At 41.9% G+C, this 17,939-nt stretch overlaps 1 protein-coding gene across 1 annotated transcript in view; it reads left to right on the forward strand.

Annotated features, from left to right (window-relative positions):
- MYBPC1 (myosin binding protein C1) overlaps positions 1–17,939 on the forward strand; it is a 108,175-nt gene that overhangs the window by 27,701 nt on the left and 62,535 nt on the right. The window contains exons 2-5 of the mRNA XM_078146791.1: positions 241–270; positions 7,048–7,089; positions 13,941–13,979; positions 14,434–14,469. Of these exons, the coding sequence (XP_078002917.1) occupies positions 241–270; positions 7,048–7,089; positions 13,941–13,979; positions 14,434–14,469 (147 nt within the window). The remainder of the gene's footprint in view (positions 1–240; positions 271–7,047; positions 7,090–13,940; positions 13,980–14,433; positions 14,470–17,939) is intronic.

Raw genomic sequence — 17,939 nt, forward strand, 5'->3', positions numbered from 1 at the left:
CCTTAGACATATTGATTGGTATATTTTTAGTTGGTGCTTCAGGAATAACGAATAAAGGAATAAAAAACAAGTACGCTGAGCTGCCTCTGCCTCCTACCAAGTCCCTGTCAGTGGAACACCTAAGTAATATGGCTATCTAGAGCTAAGACTGAGCTCTAAGTGTGCGTGACCTTGAATTAAAGCTTTTCCCTTTGTCAACAAAGCCTAGTAACTTCACTACTTTTTTTTTTCAATTTCCAGAAAATGAAGCACCAGCCCCACCTCCTGAAGGTGAGTGAATGTGCTGCATGGTGAGTTGTTAGCTGGTCTGTGCAATTAACCCACCCATCCAAATGTTTTTCACCTGCACTGGCTGCCACATTTATCTGCCAACTGAGAGCTAACTACTGTGAAGGAATTATGGCTGATTTTGTAAGGTATCGTGAACCAGAGACATAACTAGGAAGGGGCAGTCAGGGCTTTGACCTGAGGTGATGAATGTAGAGGGTTCTGATATTACTTGCAGCATGGAAACAACTGAGCTTAACACTTAACTAGTAAGATTAGAGGGATAAGGAGATAAGTACTAGATCTACCATTTCATTAATATGGGGAATTCCTGGGCAATGAAATTACTTTTACCAATGGAGTTCAGCACCTTCTTTGCAACTCATCATCTAAGAGGGTTGCCCAGGACACTGAAGTTAAGTGACTTGCCCAGGGTCATATAGTCAGTAGGTATCAGAGGTAGGAATTGAACCCAGGTCTTCCTGGCTCTGAGCCCAACACTGTCTACTCTGCCATGATGCCTGTGCAAGCAGAATAAGGAGTTAGATCATCTACAAGGATCCCAGAGAGGCCCTTCCCCAATCTCAGCAGCCTCCTCAGCAGCGACGTCACCCTGTATACAGGGTATGTCTCTGCTCTCCCCCTCCAGTGCTGCCAGCTCTGTGGCAGGACGTCCTTGTCCTCCTTCAGCTAATGTGCTTTTGGTGATGACCCTCACATGCATGGTTTGTGGTGGTGCTTCTTGAGGCTGTTAACTTAGGTAGGGTTGTGATGAGCACACCAGGACGTCACCTAAACAAGCAAAGAAAGCCGTACCCAAGCACACAGTGCTTTTCCTTTGGACCCTGCCCAAAGACCAGCCTGTTCTTGTGCAGCGCTTATTGCGTAGATAACTGCTAAAATGATGAACATAAGCTCCTCGAAGGCAGGGACTAATCCCCAGGAAGGGGAAATGGTTTGCTCCAGGGTCACACAGTGGGTAGCGGAGCTGAGACCAGCAGCAAGTAGATGCACGAGATGAGTAAGGGAGCAGTGAGAGAGCACCTAGCTTCCCCTGATGAACCAGGTCACCTAGCCCAGACGGAAAGAACTGGGGGATGCAACTGAAAAATGATGGAAGACAGATAAAGTGCTGCAGAACTGGAGAAGGACAAATTTTGTACTGATTTTTTTAAAAACGCAAGAGAAGAGTCTTCCTATTCTAAAGTAATTAGCTTGACTTAGATTCCTGGGAAAATTTTAGGATGGGTCTTTAAAGAGATGGTTACTGAGCATCTAGAAAAGGAAGCATTGCCTACAAAAAGCCTGTGTGCCTCCATCAAGAATAAGTCATTCCAGAATTGCCTCATCCTCTCAACAGTGTTTCCGAACAGGTAGGGGAAGCTGGGTGGCCTCGAGTCAGGAAGATCTGAATTCAAATCCAACCCTGGACACTTGCTAGCTGTGTAACCCTGGGCAAATCACATAACTCCGTTTGCCTCACTTTCCTTTTCTGTAAAATTAGCCAGAGAGAGAAATGGCAAACCACTCCAGTATCTTTTGCCAAGAAAACCCCAAATTGGGTCACAAAGAGTTGCTTACAATTGAAAAAGACCAAACAACAACAACAGGGTTCAGGGGGATGCTGCTAGATTTTAGCAGAGCCTTTGACAATGTACCCCATGCCAGTCTTGGGGAGAAGAGGGAGAGGTATGGAGTAGCTGATAATGCCACTGGGTGGCTTCTAAGTAAAGGATTCACTCGGGAGTGATCCTCAATGGTTCAGTGACAGCAGGACAGGAGGTCTCCAGTGGAGGGCCCCAGGGATCATAGATTTGTAGATCTGGAGCCCTAGGGGACCTTAGAGACCATCTGAACAGACCTTCATTTTACATGTTAGGAAATCAAGTCTCGGAGAGATTAAACAAATTGCCCAAGGTCACCCAAATAGTGACAGAGAGATTTGAGTTTGGCTATGTACTGTTAAACATTTTTATAGAAGCATAGATGACATGATCATCTGTGCAGATCACACTTAACTGGATGTCAGTCAAGATCTAGAGCACTTTAGGGGCTACTAGGTGGCATAGTGAATGGAGCACCGGCCCTGACATAGGAGGACCTGAGTTCAAGTGTGGCCTTAGACACATGTCACTTACTAGCTGTGTGACCTCGGGCAAGTCACTTAACCCCATTGCCTAGCCACCAAAAAAAAAAAAAAGATTTAGAGTGTTGCACTGAACTTAACAAGATGGAATTCAATAGGGACAAATGTAAACACTTGGGATCAAAACATCAACTGCATGAGCACAGGATGTAGACAGCAGTATGCAAAGAAAAAGATCTAGGAGTTTTAGTGGATGGCAAATTCCATATGAGTCAGCAATATGCTGTGACTGCCAAAAAAGAGAATATGGTCTGGGGCCACGTTAACACAGGCACAGCCTTCAGGAATCAGAAGGGGCTAGAGCTTTGGTATTCTGCCTTGACCAGCTGGAGAGCAGCCAGAGGAGGTCAACCATGTTGATGTCTTGAGTCTTGAGTCCATATCATCAAAGGATCATTAGAAGGGACTTGAGAAAAGAAGGCTCAGGGAGGAGATGACAGCTGTCGTCAAGGATCTGGAGGAGCGCTGTGTAGAAGGCAGAGAAACGGGCGGAAGTTGCAAAGAAGCAAATGTAGATTTGATGTGGCACAATTAGTCCAGAGGTGGAATGGGCCACCTCAAGAGGCGCTGAGCTCCCTTCCTTGGAGGGCTTCAGGCAGAATCTACTGGCTACTAATCAGATCAGGTCAGTTCTAGTGGGGATTCCTTTCCAGTATGGGCTGAACTGGATGGCACTGAGCTCCTTCCGACTCCAAAATTCTATGACTCTATGATTCTGATTCTGAGTATGCCGTGGAGATAAGACAGAGATTCGTGGAAAGTTTTGCAAGGCTGGAATTAAATAATATAAGAGGAGGAGATACGGTCCCAGCTCTGCCACTGATCAACCTTGGACAAATCACTTTTCTTCTCTACACCTCAGTTCAGTTCAGTTCAACTCTGTGAACACGGATTAAGGGCTTACTATGTGCCCTGTGCTGGTCAATGGGGACACAAAGACAAAACTGGAAAACAGCCCCTGTCCTCAGGGAGCTTCCATTCCAACATTTACCCAGATGAGTGAATATAAAAATTTGAAGAAAGAGATTGATCCCTCAGGCTCCTTCCAGCTACTGTTAATTATACTATTAATTAAACCAACTATTAATTATAAAGTTATCACTGTTAATGTTGGTCAAGAACACTGTGGGCTGATGGGGCTTACGAAGTAACTTCTTAGCTTTCCCCCTTATTCTCGGCTTGTTTCACGCATTGTCTTTCCACTTCAGAATGTAAGACCCCTTGAAAACAGAGACTTTCCTTTTGATTATTATATTTATTCCCAAGGGTTAGTGCAGTGCCTGGCACTAATAGATGCTTTAGCTAATCTAATCTGAGTTTCTAGCTACCTTTCCTTCGGAAGTGTCTGTGGGTTTAGTGCCTCTATTTTAGAGGCCATTTGGTTAAATCCAAATATTTGGGAAATTTCAACACCAACAGGAATTTCTCAATCCAGTTGGGAAAAATAAAGCAAGAGAAACCTTGCCATAGCAATACACATTTTGCAGGGATCTGGGGCTTATGATTTCATCCATGTAGGGAACTCCCAGTGAGAAAACTCCCTCTGTCGATACAGAACAACTTTTCGGCTGACAGAGTTGGCCCGGATCTCACATCCAGCTTGTGTCAGAAGTGGGATCCAAACCTCCTCTGAGGGCCTCCCTTTGTTCACCACATCATGCTGCCCTCACGGTAACACAAGATAGGATATCATTATGTGCCAAACTGATCATTAGAAGACCGTAAATGACACGTCTTAATCTAAGTTACTTTAAACCAGACCTCGTAAATAACCTACTTTGGAGCCTGGAGAGGTGTTGCACTTCTTTCCAGGATCCTCTTACTCCCATGGATATTTTCTCCACCTGACAGACATCCTGCCTTCCAAAGAAGGCATGATTTATTTCTGCCCCCATCATGCCACACTCAGCTCCTAGAGGTCGGTACAGACATAACCTTTGCCTTTGGGTTGCTTTTTTTTTTTTTAACTTGTGTGGCTGACACCAAAATAAGATTTCTTTTTGTGTTTCTTACTTAGGGCTGCCCGGTGATCTTTGTGAGAGCATGGATAAGTCATCCCACTCTGCACACGTACACACATATGGACATAAGTGCGTGCACACAATTTTTGGCTAGACCCATCAGTCATCCTTGTAGGGAGCTCCCAGCAAGGATTTTCTTCTATCTGTAGATCAGCACCTTTTCTGGAACTTAAATCTTCTAGAGAATTGCCTCTAATTACAATGCAAACATAACCCAGATAATACTTTGACATATCAATAGTACAGGATTTTGGCAGCATTCGTCGAAGGCATGTAATCAATAGAATATCAGATCCCAGCCTGGCTGACTTACTGTTCAGCCCCTGCCTCTCATGCATACGACTGGCTTTATGACCATGGGCAAGGCATGCCATCTTTCTCAGCCTCCATTTTTCCAACTGTAAAATGGGACATCATAATAACTCAGAGAGTATTATGAGGATTGAAATGCTTGAAGCCCTGTGTCTGGGCTTGGACTGGACTTTCCAGAGCTTGTGTTTCATTGCCCTTCGAAAGCCCACAGTTGCCTCTTTAGTGAGATGAGGCACTGGAGGAAGGCTTGGGTGGAAGAAACTGGACAATGGCATTCATCATTTGAGCCAAGTAATAATGGAAGCTGTCTAATATGCCTTCATCCCTCAGAGGTCCACTGGTATGGGGAGTCCCTTCACCAGTGACCATCGTGACCTTTCTATGTCTTCAGAAGTTGCAGTGATCTCTTGCCAACCCTTGCTGGAAGCATGGTAGGCTCTCGGTAAGATCACCCAGGGCTTGGGCCCTGCTGGCATAGCCTTTGAGGTCTTAGGGTCGCCACTGTGCCAGGAGACAGCTGAGGAGGCCGTTAGTGGAGGCAGCTGGCTTATCTTTCTAGTCTCTGTTTTCTATATTTAGGAAACCTTTACTAAAGGAAGTGCATTGTGTGGACAGAAAGTTGGCCTTGGAGGTAGAAAGGCCTGGGTTCAAGTCCTGCCTCTCCCACATATTGGCTATGCAACCCCGCACGATTCATTTGCAACCACTCTCTGCCCCAGGCAACTATCTAAGATGATAAATCATAAGGCAAGTGCCACTTGGATGAGTGGTTTTTGTCCCTGGGATGTCTCTAAACCTATGAAATCACAGGTCAAGTCCAAAAAGTTGAATTTTCAGCTGTTTAAAAATAAAACCTACATCAGAGAGATAAGCTAGATAAAATTAGACTGAGAAGTGATAGGCTAAATAACAATGAAATCTGAAGTTAGCCTTATTGACACATCACTTAGCATTTTCTTGTGATGTCCAGAGACATGCACAACAGCTCATGTAACACACTTTATGTCCATTATCTTATTTGAGCTTCACAAATGCCTCATTTTCCTTAAAAGCAAAAGGGAGCCATTGGGCTAGATGAGGGGCACGCTTCCCTCCAGCTCTACGCCGATGTTCCTCTGTGACCCTGTGAGAGCTGCCATCATCGCTCTCGTTTTACAGAGAAGGAAACAAAGGTTCAGACCGGAGAGGGGGCTTGCCCAGGGTGACACACAGCTAGCACGTGTATCCGAGGTGGGGTTCTTAGGCTCCTAGGTCTACGAGCTGAAAGATACCACACAGGCCAGCGAACAGTCAGCTGTTCAAAGTGGGATGGCCTGTTTGTTGTCCAAAAGGAACAGACTGTCACTGCTGCACTGCTGCACTGCTGCACGTAGGGACTGAAAAACTGGTTTAGAATTGGAAGGGACATTCCTGGCCCAAGAGTCCAACTCCAATATCAAAGATTAGAGAACCGAAGCCCAGGTGGGATAACTTGCCCAAGGTCACCTACGTACAAGCATCAGAAGGAAGATTCGAACCTTACTCCTCTGACTTCAGGGCTAGTTCTGCCCTCTGTCCTCTGTGGCCTTTCCCACCGTTCTTGCTGGATGCCGTACGCTGGCATCTACCATGACATAGTCCTCAGATGCCATGCTATGTGACCACTGTATGGAGAAGACAGCCTTGAATGGGGGAAAAAAAAAGTTCTGTTAATGCTTCAGTAACTGAATCCCTTTGGGCTGGGGTTGGGGGAGGGGAAGAGAGCATGTGAATCTGACTCATGCAGAATTCCATTCTACACTATTATTCTGAGGACCCAGTCTGGACCTTCTGGTGGGTTAATCTTTTCTTTAGGGTGCACTTGGATTGTGTTACCAGGTCTCTGCACGGACTGTCCTGCATGCTTGGAATGTACTCCATCCTCATCCCCACCTCCTAAAATGGAGGCACCAAGGGGACTTATGTGACAAGAGGGCTGGACCCAGAGTCAGGATACATGTGTTCAGAGCCTTGCTCTGATCTTTTCAACCTGTGTGACCTTGGATAAATCACTTAATCTCTGTTTGCCTCACATTCCTCATCTGTAAAATGGGGATAAGACCAGCACCTACCTTTCAGGATTGTTGTGAGGATCAAATAAGATAATATTTGCAAAGTGCTTAGCACAGTGCCTGGCACACAGTAGGTGCTATGAAGATGATGATGATGATGATGATGGTGATGATGATCATTGGCTTTCCTTTTTCTTACTAGCCCTAGAATTACAAATGTTTTCCATTATTTTAAGATCCTCTCAAACGTTTCTTTGTACTTTCTATGCAGAACAAAGTAAAGAGAAGGAGGGAGAATCTGCACCCCCTAAAGGTAAGTTGGGAGGAAGAGAAAGGAAGGATTGTCTTCCACAGAAGGAGAAGAAGCAAAAGGAGCATCAGTAGCTGCTGTTCTGGTGTCCACATCTCTATAACTCTCTGCTGAGTTTTCCTACTTTATTTGCCACGAGTCTGCTTCTGGGGTTGGGGTTTTTTTTTGCCGTTGTTATTGTTTGCATTTCATCCTCATGACTCAGTCAACATTATTCAGACTTTGAATATGATTCCAACACAAATTTCTAAAAGAGAAAATAAAAGAACTCATGAGATCACATAGAATGTTACTTCCTCTCCTCTTCTTTAACTTCCCCTGGACTTGAGGCAAGGAAGACATGAGTTCAAATTCTAACTGTGTAATGATACATAAGCCACTTAATTTCACTAGGCATCAATAAAATGATGAGGTTGGACCAAATGACACCTAATGTCCCTTCCAGCTCTGAATCTCTGATCCCGTGATCCATGCATGAAAAGAAGGAGAAATGGGTAAAAATGCAAAATGGGGATAATCCCTCCTGTGCTGGGTCTTTGCCCTCACTGGAATGTCTTCCCGTGCCTCTCAGTCTATCCAGTTACCATCCCATTCTTCAAGATTCACCTGATCTTACTTTCTCTTTCCTTTGTTTTAGCCCACACTGGTCCCTCCTTTCTGTCTTCATGCATTTTGACATTCAATCTTGTACTGCCTTGGGTTGTGGCTAAAATATTTCCCTCATGCTCATCTTCCCTCAATCAGATCGTGAGAAAATCCCAACTTTCACTTCTCTATCAAACATGTAGCAGTCGGCTCCCAAGGAATATGTGTTACATGAACCAATGAATTTGTGCCCTATCAGAACTGCTGGTTGTCCAACAGTATTTTAAAGCCCCACCCAAATTAATTTCTATCCAGTTACAAATGAATGGCAAATAGAAAAGTGAGGATACCTTGACAATTCTTACCTAGTTAAAAAAAAAACCATGAGGGTTATGAGAGACACCAGGCACAGACATTCCAGATATTTATTCCTTTTGGCCTCAAAATTGGCATATAATGAGTATCTGTTTGAAGCCATTGAATTCATTTTCACAAGGCTGTTCCTGAAATCTTAGCATGCCACTTAGCCCTCTACCTGACAGTTGATGCATAATTGAATTATCTCTCTCTATAAATGCCACAATATAGAAAGAATTTTCATTGTTAGAGATTAAACTTAAAAGTTTGTTCCTCTACTTTGTCCAGATTAGTGTTAGGGTAGCTTTGGTGGTTTTTTTGGAGGGAGGGGGAGAATTGTTTTCTTAGCTTTGATATTGTGATAAATCTCTTTCACAACCGTAGGGATCACCTGGTGGCACATTAAAGATAAATATTGATGACAAACTCTGCCAGGTTTGCCGAGTGACTGGGAACCCACCAAATCCGAGGCAGAGGCACCTGTCTACCTGTGTTCTGGCCTCACACTCTCAGCTGCCCACCACAATCCTGTGATTCTTCTCCAGCCTACTGTACTCCCCAGTAACCTGGAAGAATGTGTAATCACCACTCAGGCCCCCTTCTGTCAATTCTATGTAGCCACCCACCAAGTTTAGTAGAGTTGAGGTAGAAGGAATATCTATAAGATAAAGTGACTGCCTTTTTTTTTTAATTCATGTACCGGAGTGTAGATAGCCAAATGATTGTTGTCTCATTCAAAATCTTCCCTTTGGGAGGCCATAACATGAACTCACTGGTGCCATCATTATTTGAACTGTTCTTGAACTCCTCTTCTGAAAGTTCCATCAAAACACATTCCCACATCTTTTCAGTCTCCTCAGTGGTGGCAAATCTCCATTCTTTCAGGATAGATTCAGTTTTTGGAGCCAAGTCCAGTGAATGGGGTGGATGGCCAAGCTAGGTGACACCATTCTTGATTAAAAGTTAGGTATGACATCAGGGCCTGAGTTTTCTTCTGCCCCAATCCTAGGGACAGTCCAATGGGAAGCCCTCTGAAAAGGTTCTGAGATGTGGATGTACTGCGTTTGGCCACAAGGCGGCTGCCTATTTGGACACGTCGGGTGTCGGTTCTAGAACATTTGTAAAAATGGAATCGGATCATTTTTATATAACCACAGGCAAACCTGTCTGTCATGGTTGCTGCCTCATATTCCCATTACAGATAATCCTGTTCTTCGTGGGTCTCAGACCTCACTGGTGTGGGCACTCTCTCCAGGAGTGCGAATAGCACCCAGGCCACAGGAAGAAGAGGCGTGTCTTCATGGATGTCGTTCAGGAATGTTGTACTAACAGGCATGAGAACATCTTTGTTCCTTTTTCAGGCATTTGACTGAAACTTTCTCATTAACAGTACGCTATAAACCACTGTGGACTTGTTCCAGATCTACTTTTCTCTATTTCTATAGGCATCTAACTGGTATTTTAGGAAGCTTGGGATTCATGTTCTTCTTTTTATTATGAATCTGTTTTGCAGAGATGGAAATAAGCCTTGAGAAGTTCTAACAAGTCTACTCCCATGTGGGTTGTGTGTGTGTGTCCACCTTGTTTTCTTCCTTTTCTCCTATCAGCTTTCTTTACAAATGAAGTAACGCCCTGGTGCTTTTGACTTGCAGACTGAAAACATATTCTGTGTCCTTTTATTTTAGCTTCCATCCAGCTAATCAACTATCAACTAAAATGTATGCATGTTTCATCTACATAGTTTAATTACATTATTCTTTTTTTAGCAAATGGTATATTAAAAACTAGTGTCAGTCATCAAATATCTCAAAACATAGGCACCCATGTACACAAGTAACATTTTTAGTGTTTTTTACCCTCACCTGGATTTATCACCACCATATAATTTTGTTTGTGTCTGTTGTGTAAATGAACTCGGTCTCTGAAACACAGGGTGGTGTGGTGGGTGGAGGATGGCCTGAGAATCAGGAAAATTTGGGTTCAGGTCCTGCCTTATACTCATAAAAGTTGTAGGACCATGGGCAAGTCAATGCTTTTAATGCCCGGGCAAAAATGCAAATATTTTCTGTCTCACAAATATTGGCTGATTCTATTTCTTTGAATTTTTATTGCCTTCAGCCTTTATCCTAAAAACTCAACACTTAGTGGCCACTGAGTTTAATGTATTTTTTTAAAACTGAAAATCATTTTTAATCAAAGGTAGAAGTGACCACACTCAGGGAATCCTGGTACTTTTTGACTGACAACATGAGCTTTTGATGTCACTAATACAATAAATTGGTTTGGAACGTGATAATAGCATCTGCATTCCACCATCCCAAATCCTGGCAGTGCACTTGCTAGCTTGTGTGACCCTGACCAGGTCACTTAACCTATGCAGGTCTCACTTTCCCCCTCTGCAAAATAAGGAGATTTGGATTACTTGGCTGCTAAGGTCTGGTGTAGCCCTGCATCTCTGATCCTCTGATGCTTTGGCTTTCAGACTCATCTCATCCTTCAGATGCCCATATGCAACGGTCCTGCCCCTCAGTCCCAGCCCTTATCATATTGTTCAATTAAAAATACATTCAGACAAAGACAAAACAGAACAATCCCTCCCTGCCTTCAAGGAGCCTAATATGGAGCCTATGGACTGTGGGAATATTTCCATGGCAAATTCAACCTGGGCATTTTCAGCCACATCCAAGAAACTCATAAATCCACAGACTTTGACTCAGCCAAACCAGTTTTTCAACATGAATATCATAATCAAATTATTGCAAAGCAATTTCAGGACCTAAGCTGTTTTGGGAAGAGGTAGTACATGTTATGCCTGTTAGACACATTGGGTGTCTTTTCCTGAAACTGTTTTCCTTAGTAGTCTCTGAAGTTTGCCATTTTTAGTAGAAGGCATCTTTGAATTAAGTAATTATTCCCTGGGAAACATTTTGGCTCATTTGGAAGAAAGATTTTTTTTTCCAGGAAACCAAACACCAGTATTCTCTAAGCCTTGATTTCATATCTTCCCCATTTCCCAATTTCCACACTCCCATCCCAAGAATGCTTCATATTATAATGCCCAATGTTAAAAATTTTACTATTTAAAAAAAGTTTTTATTGATATTTTCTGTTTCTTACATCGTCATGATTATCCCAAGTGTCCCTCCTCCTCCACCTCCCAAAGAACAAGTATCCCTCATCTTCCCATATGACAAATAGTATTTTTAGAGAGGAAAAAAAATCAGCACAACTGATCAACACATTGAAAGTCCAAAAATAATTGTGGTGTGTAACAACTGTGGGCCCCTCACCACACAAAGGGGAAGGCTGCACCCAACTTCTAAAAAATTCTTTTTTTCAATTATCAAGCATTTATTTTTTCTTTCTTGTCCCCTAAAAAATTCTTGCAAAAAATGTTCCTCATTCTACACATGAAGTCATTGCCTCTGTCAGGAGGTGGGTAGCATCTTTTGTAATTGGTTCTGTGGGATAATAATTGATCAGCATTCTTACATCTTTCAAAATTGTTCATTTTTGGAATATTGTCTTAAATACCTGACTTTCACTAAACTTGAAGGCACTCATCCACTATGATTTGGTCCATCAAAATTATCTTCAATTAATTTTTGTATAATTCTCATGATTTTACAAAAGCATGTGAAGACTATCTTTCCTTCTAGTAAGGAATTAACCCAAAGATCTGAGAGACAAGTTTGATGTTCATTAGGGCCCTCCCAAACCAACCAAATAAACAAAAAAGTGAAGGATGATATGTCTTTTTCAGTTAGTTTTTCATTTTTCATTTCCTTGCCAATATTTATAGAAGTTCTTTGATAAGTTTCTGATAAATGGTAATTTATTTCCATTTTTGCAGCAACACACAAGCCAAATGATAATATAAATATAAGGGACCAGAACATGGCACCATTTTGGAGTAGAGGGAAACAGAGAACGAAATCCTTTAGCTATTTCAGTAATTTACATCCTTTGGAAATCTTTGATTAGAACTCATTTTACACTGAGTTCTTTCTATCATGAATAATGTTGTAGCAAAGTTCCAGGAGATGTGATATAGAATCTCCAGTCATCTGAAATGCAGAATATATTTCAATGACTTTAATAGCCTCTGAAGTTTTCACATTTTTGTGTTGAATGTGCACCCTAACTCCAATTTGGGGCTATGTTTACCAGATATGACTGTCTTCACAGCTCTGGCTATAAAGACAAATTACATATACGTCATTTGTAGCCCAAAATACACCTCTGATGAGGCAGAAAACATCAAAAAAGCATCTCAGGTAGGTGAATCACATGTGTATTCAAATTCTACATTAAATACAAGAAAATGTGGTGTTTGTGTTAAGTAGATAATTCCAAATGATTTTGCTTCTTAAAATGGTCTAATATATGTATTTTTCTTGAGAAAGTTCTCAAAATATTTATTGTGGTAAATGTATAATAGTTTTCTAGATCTAATTTTATGCACTATTTTAGGGTTACTTTTTTAAAGAATTCATACTCAGTCAAACATTTTCACAAGTTTTGAGGCAGCTTTAAAAACCATTTTTAAACAGTGATATTTCATGCTTTTAATTTTTTTTAGCCCAACGCATTTTCAATAGTTCAAAAGATCTGTTGTTTCATTGGTGTGAGTATTCCCTCTACCAAACCCCTTTACACCTTAGTAGGTGGTCCTCATGAATTGTTATGGTCTTAAATGAGAAGCACCCAACACTGCTAGAGTTTTAAGACTCTTTTATTCAAGATCTAAAATTAATATTATTCCTTGGATAATATTGTATTTGAAGTTCAAGCATTTTACTCAGATGTCTAGTGAGTATCCATGCATGAAATACAATAAATATGCTGCCACCATACTTACAGTTTTATCTTTTGTATGTATAGCTGATGAAATATTTATAAATAATATACAGAATTAAATAACAATAACATTCATCCTGGAAAAATTGTTACAAAGATCTTTAAATGGTTTGTGATGTATTTAGTAAGAAGGACAAATTCTTGCGTGAAGGTCATGTTTGCAAATGGACTATGGCCTACTTGCACCCCTGTTCTTCTTCACATTTTCCTTTAGTGTGCTGGGCATTAAATATTCAAACACTTTTAAGGTGTTGGTTAAACATAGGCCAAATTTGCTTATTATTTCTAATCTTTCAGAAAAGATGTATTCTTGAACATTGATTCATGCTTATGTCCAAAACAATGCAAATGTGTTAATAATATAAAGGACAGACATTTTGCTTGCTGAAAAGGAAATTACTGAATTAATGTGACCCTCAGATAAGAGAGGTAATGTGGATTAGTGGGAAGAGCACTGCATCTGGGTTCATAAGACCTGGGTTCAAATCCCAGCTCTGCCACCTATTACTTATGTGACCTGGAGCAAGTCATCCTTACCTCTCTAGGCCCATTTCCTCCTCTACAAAAGATGAGACTGTACCTATATCCCAACTCTAAATCTATGACCCAATGATATATAAAGAGAGGAGGTTAGATCAGGCGATCTCTAAGGGTCCTTCCAGCCCCCAATCTGTGATCTGATCTGCTACTGACTCTGGTTTCACCGTGCGGGGATTTCCATGTTACCTCTTTTCTCAGCCCTGCAGAGAACTTTCCCCACAGCTCATCTTCCCTAAACCTTTGATTCAGTTTAGTGGGTCTGCTGCCTGCGCTTTTTAAATTTATTTCACTGAGTCACCACTTTACCTCCTGAGGGTTCTGAACTTTATCCTTTAGTTTGAAGTTCTCTCTCCAACTGGTTCCTTCCTCTTTTTTTCTGCAGGTGTCATTTTCTCAGTTCATCTCTGGTTCTTCTACTGCCACCTCACTCCCATTCCTCACCCCTCAAAGAAGGTTAATTTGGACAAGGCTCTTTTTCCCTTGATTATTTTCTTCCTATTTCTTTTTTCCAGGTGAAGGTGATGTCTCTCTACCCAGTGCCTTGCCAGCAGGTTAGGATGGTTCCCATTTTTAAATTTAAGTTAATTATTAATTGGCTAGAAAAAAGGAAGTCTAAGTCAGTTGCTACGTGGAACTCTGAGCCACAAGCTCCCTGGGATTTCACCCAGGATGGCTCCATGGCCAGAAACTAAAAGAAAAACATTGGCTTGGACTATAATTTTCACAGTATTGAAAAAGGAAACCTTGCTTAATGAATTAAATAAAATTAATATGACTTGGGATGCTAATTTCACAAAAATAGTAGTGCTTGAGTTTCCAGTCCTGTCATATGCTTTCATGTGTACATATATTTTATATTTACAAAGCTCCTGGTGATTTATCACATAAACCAACTTCAGCGTTCTCTCTATCAATAGAAGAGCCAGCTTTTGGGAGGACTAAGAGGATATGAAGTCATCCCAAATTCTTTTAACAGTGTCATCCAAATTAACTCTTTCCTTTCAGATATCAATGCCCGGGCTCTGGAGAGGAAAGATTCAGGTGAGCGCATTCCTGAATAAACGAGACATTTCATTTGTGTCTTCAAATGACTGACCACTAATGCTCTCTTTCCTTAAAGGTGTTGATTCTATGGTTCGACTTTTAACATTTGTTTTATTTCAGTCTTATCCTCCCTTGTAACCTTCTAGTGTGTTTTGTTGACAAGAATATCACTTTGTTAGGACATCAGTGGAAATTACATACATATATATGGGGGGGGAGGTAAATTTTCAAAGTTCAGTCAAGTTTTATCATTACTTTTGTTTCAAGTCAATTCAGCAAGCATTTACCAGGTATACCAACTGTGTGCCCAGCACAAAGACAAAATGAAACAACAAATGAAAAGGTATTAAGTACTTAATGTGTGCTATGTACACTGCGGTAAAGTCCTAGGGATAAAAATAGAAAAGGAAGCCACTTCCTGTCCTCAAGATGTTTATCTTCTGCCAGATATTATGCTTCTACAATATTTATCAAACGTGGAGATCAAGAAGTCATACAGGAAGGACTATCTGCATTCTTAGCGACTGGCCGCCTTCAGGTGTCAGCTGAATCCTCACCTTCTACAAGGAGCCTTTACTAGTCCCTACTTCACATAAACGTCTTCCCTCTGAGAGCATCTGCAATTTATCTGATATATACCTTCTCCTTCATAGTTGCTTCCATGTTGTCTCCCTCTTTAGATTATGAGCTCCTTGAGGGCAGGGACTGTTTTTGCCTTTCTTTGTATCCCTGGCACTTAGCACAGTGCTGGGATATAGGAGGTGCTTAAAGATGCTTATTGGCTCATAGAGCTTATTTATTAAGGAAACAAAAGTTCATAAACATAATAGGATCAGATTGTAAGATATTTTTTTCAGTAAAATTCTTTTTCTAGAAACCTTTCTAGAAAAAAAAAAGGAAAGAAAGGTCTCCTTTCATTGTCCTGTCAAGGATAAATAAATTGCATTGCCCCTTAATACATTTTTGCCTAATTGAAATTGGTGTACTATATATAGCTATGGAAAAGAAGGGAGTGAAGAAATAGGGAACATTGATTAATATGAACCTAGTCTGACAGGGTTGGAGTTAATCACAGGTGAAATAGGAAGGCCCCCGGGGTGTGAAGGGCACTACAAGTCCCCAAATAAGATAACTTTACTCCTCCTTTTGTATGGCCTTGGGCTTTTACAGTCACTAATGGGTTATGTACAAAGTAGGACCCTTGTCTCCACAAGGCACCACTTAAAATTGATTCTTCTGTTAGTATTTTAGAATGGGGTAGTTACTGAAACCCAGGATACATCAGCATCAATGAAGACCATGATGGGAAGGCATGAGTGCATAGGGCAAGGGAAGGCAGACTTCTGGGGCTGGTCGGACACCAAGGTTGGTGCTGTGCTAACTGCAGATAAACTGCGGCTGTAGAGTTTTGAGCAACGTGAGAAGGGAGACCGAAATAAGAGTGGAGTCGAGCCCAAGGCAGGGCAACAGGAGAACTTTGCCCAGGGGCACCAGAATTTAGGGAGTATGAAGATGTAATGACTCTAAAAGATTGCACTATTTAAAAAATTGTTCTGGGGCAGCTAGGTGGTGCAGTGGATGCAGCACTGGCCCTGGAGTCAGGAGGACCCGAGTTCAAATTCGGCCTCAGACGCTTGACACTTACTAGCTGTGTGACCCTGGGCAAGTCACTTAACCCCAATTGCCTCATCAAAAAAAAAAAGTTCCATGTACAATTTGATAGCATTTTAAGCAGCTGGGGGAGAACTGTACTTAGCAACTGATTGGCGAGAATAATTATTTAAAATACCCTGTTCTACTCCTACCCTAGGACGTGGTCTTCTGGGCTGTTCCATGTACACATATTCCCAATGAATAGTCAGTAGGATACATTGAGGTCACCCTGAAGAGAGACAGTTGCTGTTGCATAGGAACCAATGGAGATCCTCTGAGGTGACAGTTGAGAAAATAAGGAATCAGTAGGCAGATCCAATCTCATCACCCTTCTTTAAAATGAGTAAGCCATCATCTAAGACTTGAAATTGCTGTCATTGCAAAGATATTTTGGTTATAACAGGACATGACCTGTATCCAACCCTGCCTTATATTTGGGCCCTGGAAGCGGCACAGAGTGGATAAAAGAGGGTCATTTGACAAGTAGAGAAATATGTGACTTTCCCTAGTCTGCTGGGAGACCAGGCCCCTTTAACCGTTCCCATTCGTGAGCTTCCTAGGTTGCTGTGGCCAATGGATTTGTCACCAAATGGCCAGCCTACTGGAGATGAGCCTCCTGGCCCTCAGGCAGCAATGCCAGTTGGTTACCTTGGCCGTGTTCAAAGATGTATCTGCCTGGTAGAACCTGCCAAAGCTTGTGCTCTGATGTCTTAACCTTCAGAGCACCCAAGGTCACTTCCACCCCATAATGAGGCAACACAGGAAGATGTCTCTCGAGGACCACCATGCATATCGCTATAAACTAGATGCATTTTTAATTCTGTTCCTTGACAAAATGGTAGACAGCACAGTGAATGGAGAGCCATTCTTGAAGCCAGGAAGACCAGGATTCAAGTCTAATCGCTAGCCCATGCAAGCATGACCCTGGGCAAATTACTTAACATCTCAGTGCCCCAGGGAACCCTTTGAGACTACACATTGCAAGAGAAAATGTCAGCCTGCATTGGTAGAGGGAGTTTCCTCACCTGACAGTTCCATATATCAATGATGTCGCAGGCCCAGTCCCTATCCCTATCCTTTGACAAAATAAATCTATACAGTATAAAACATCAACATCAAAATGCGTGTGAGAACTAGCATTGGGCGACCCCTCTGTCCCAGTATAAATATTGGTCATTGGCTTTCTAAATAACGAAACCAAAAGTTAACAGAAATGTTCACCTTGCTGTAGGCAGTATGTTGTTGGAAAATGAAGCTGCCTCCCTTTCAAATGAAAGTGGAAAGCATTCTATGTCAACTTCCTTATGGTTCAGGAAACAGCTACGACTTGTTCACTCGGTTATGCTTTTTCTCCGGCCATTGAATAACAGCTGCTGAAACTGCTCCTCTTTCCTACAGCTCTCAGCTGGCTGCTTTGTATACAGACTGCAGGGATCAAGCAATGCCTGGCGTTCCCTCTCCAGTCTTTCTCCTCTGAGCAGAGCTGCCTGCAGTTCTGTATGATTTCTAAGCACTGTTATCCCAGTTTGACTTTTTCCTTGGAGCCCCCAACATGAGAGAATTCTCTTGATTAAAAAATAAGAAATGGCGGGGGGGTGGGGAAGGAAAGGTGGAAGGAAGAAAGGAAAAAGAAAGGAAGGAAGGAACAGAAAGAGTCAATACTCTGTGAACTTTTCTCTCATTATGGCTAGGAATGCTGAAGACTTTTCTTGATTCAGGAAGTCACTTTTGGACTTCCTGGTCATAGATGATATGGTAATATCACAGGTAATATTTGGACAAGCCAAAGCTCCTCACCTGTAGCTCGTTACAGA

This window comes from Phascolarctos cinereus, unplaced genomic scaffold (assembly GCF_003287225.1).
Source record: "Phascolarctos cinereus isolate Bilbo 61053 unplaced genomic scaffold, phaCin_HiC Scaffold_1;HRSCAF=81, whole genome shotgun sequence".
Taxonomy (NCBI): Eukaryota; Metazoa; Chordata; class Mammalia; order Diprotodontia; family Phascolarctidae; genus Phascolarctos; species Phascolarctos cinereus.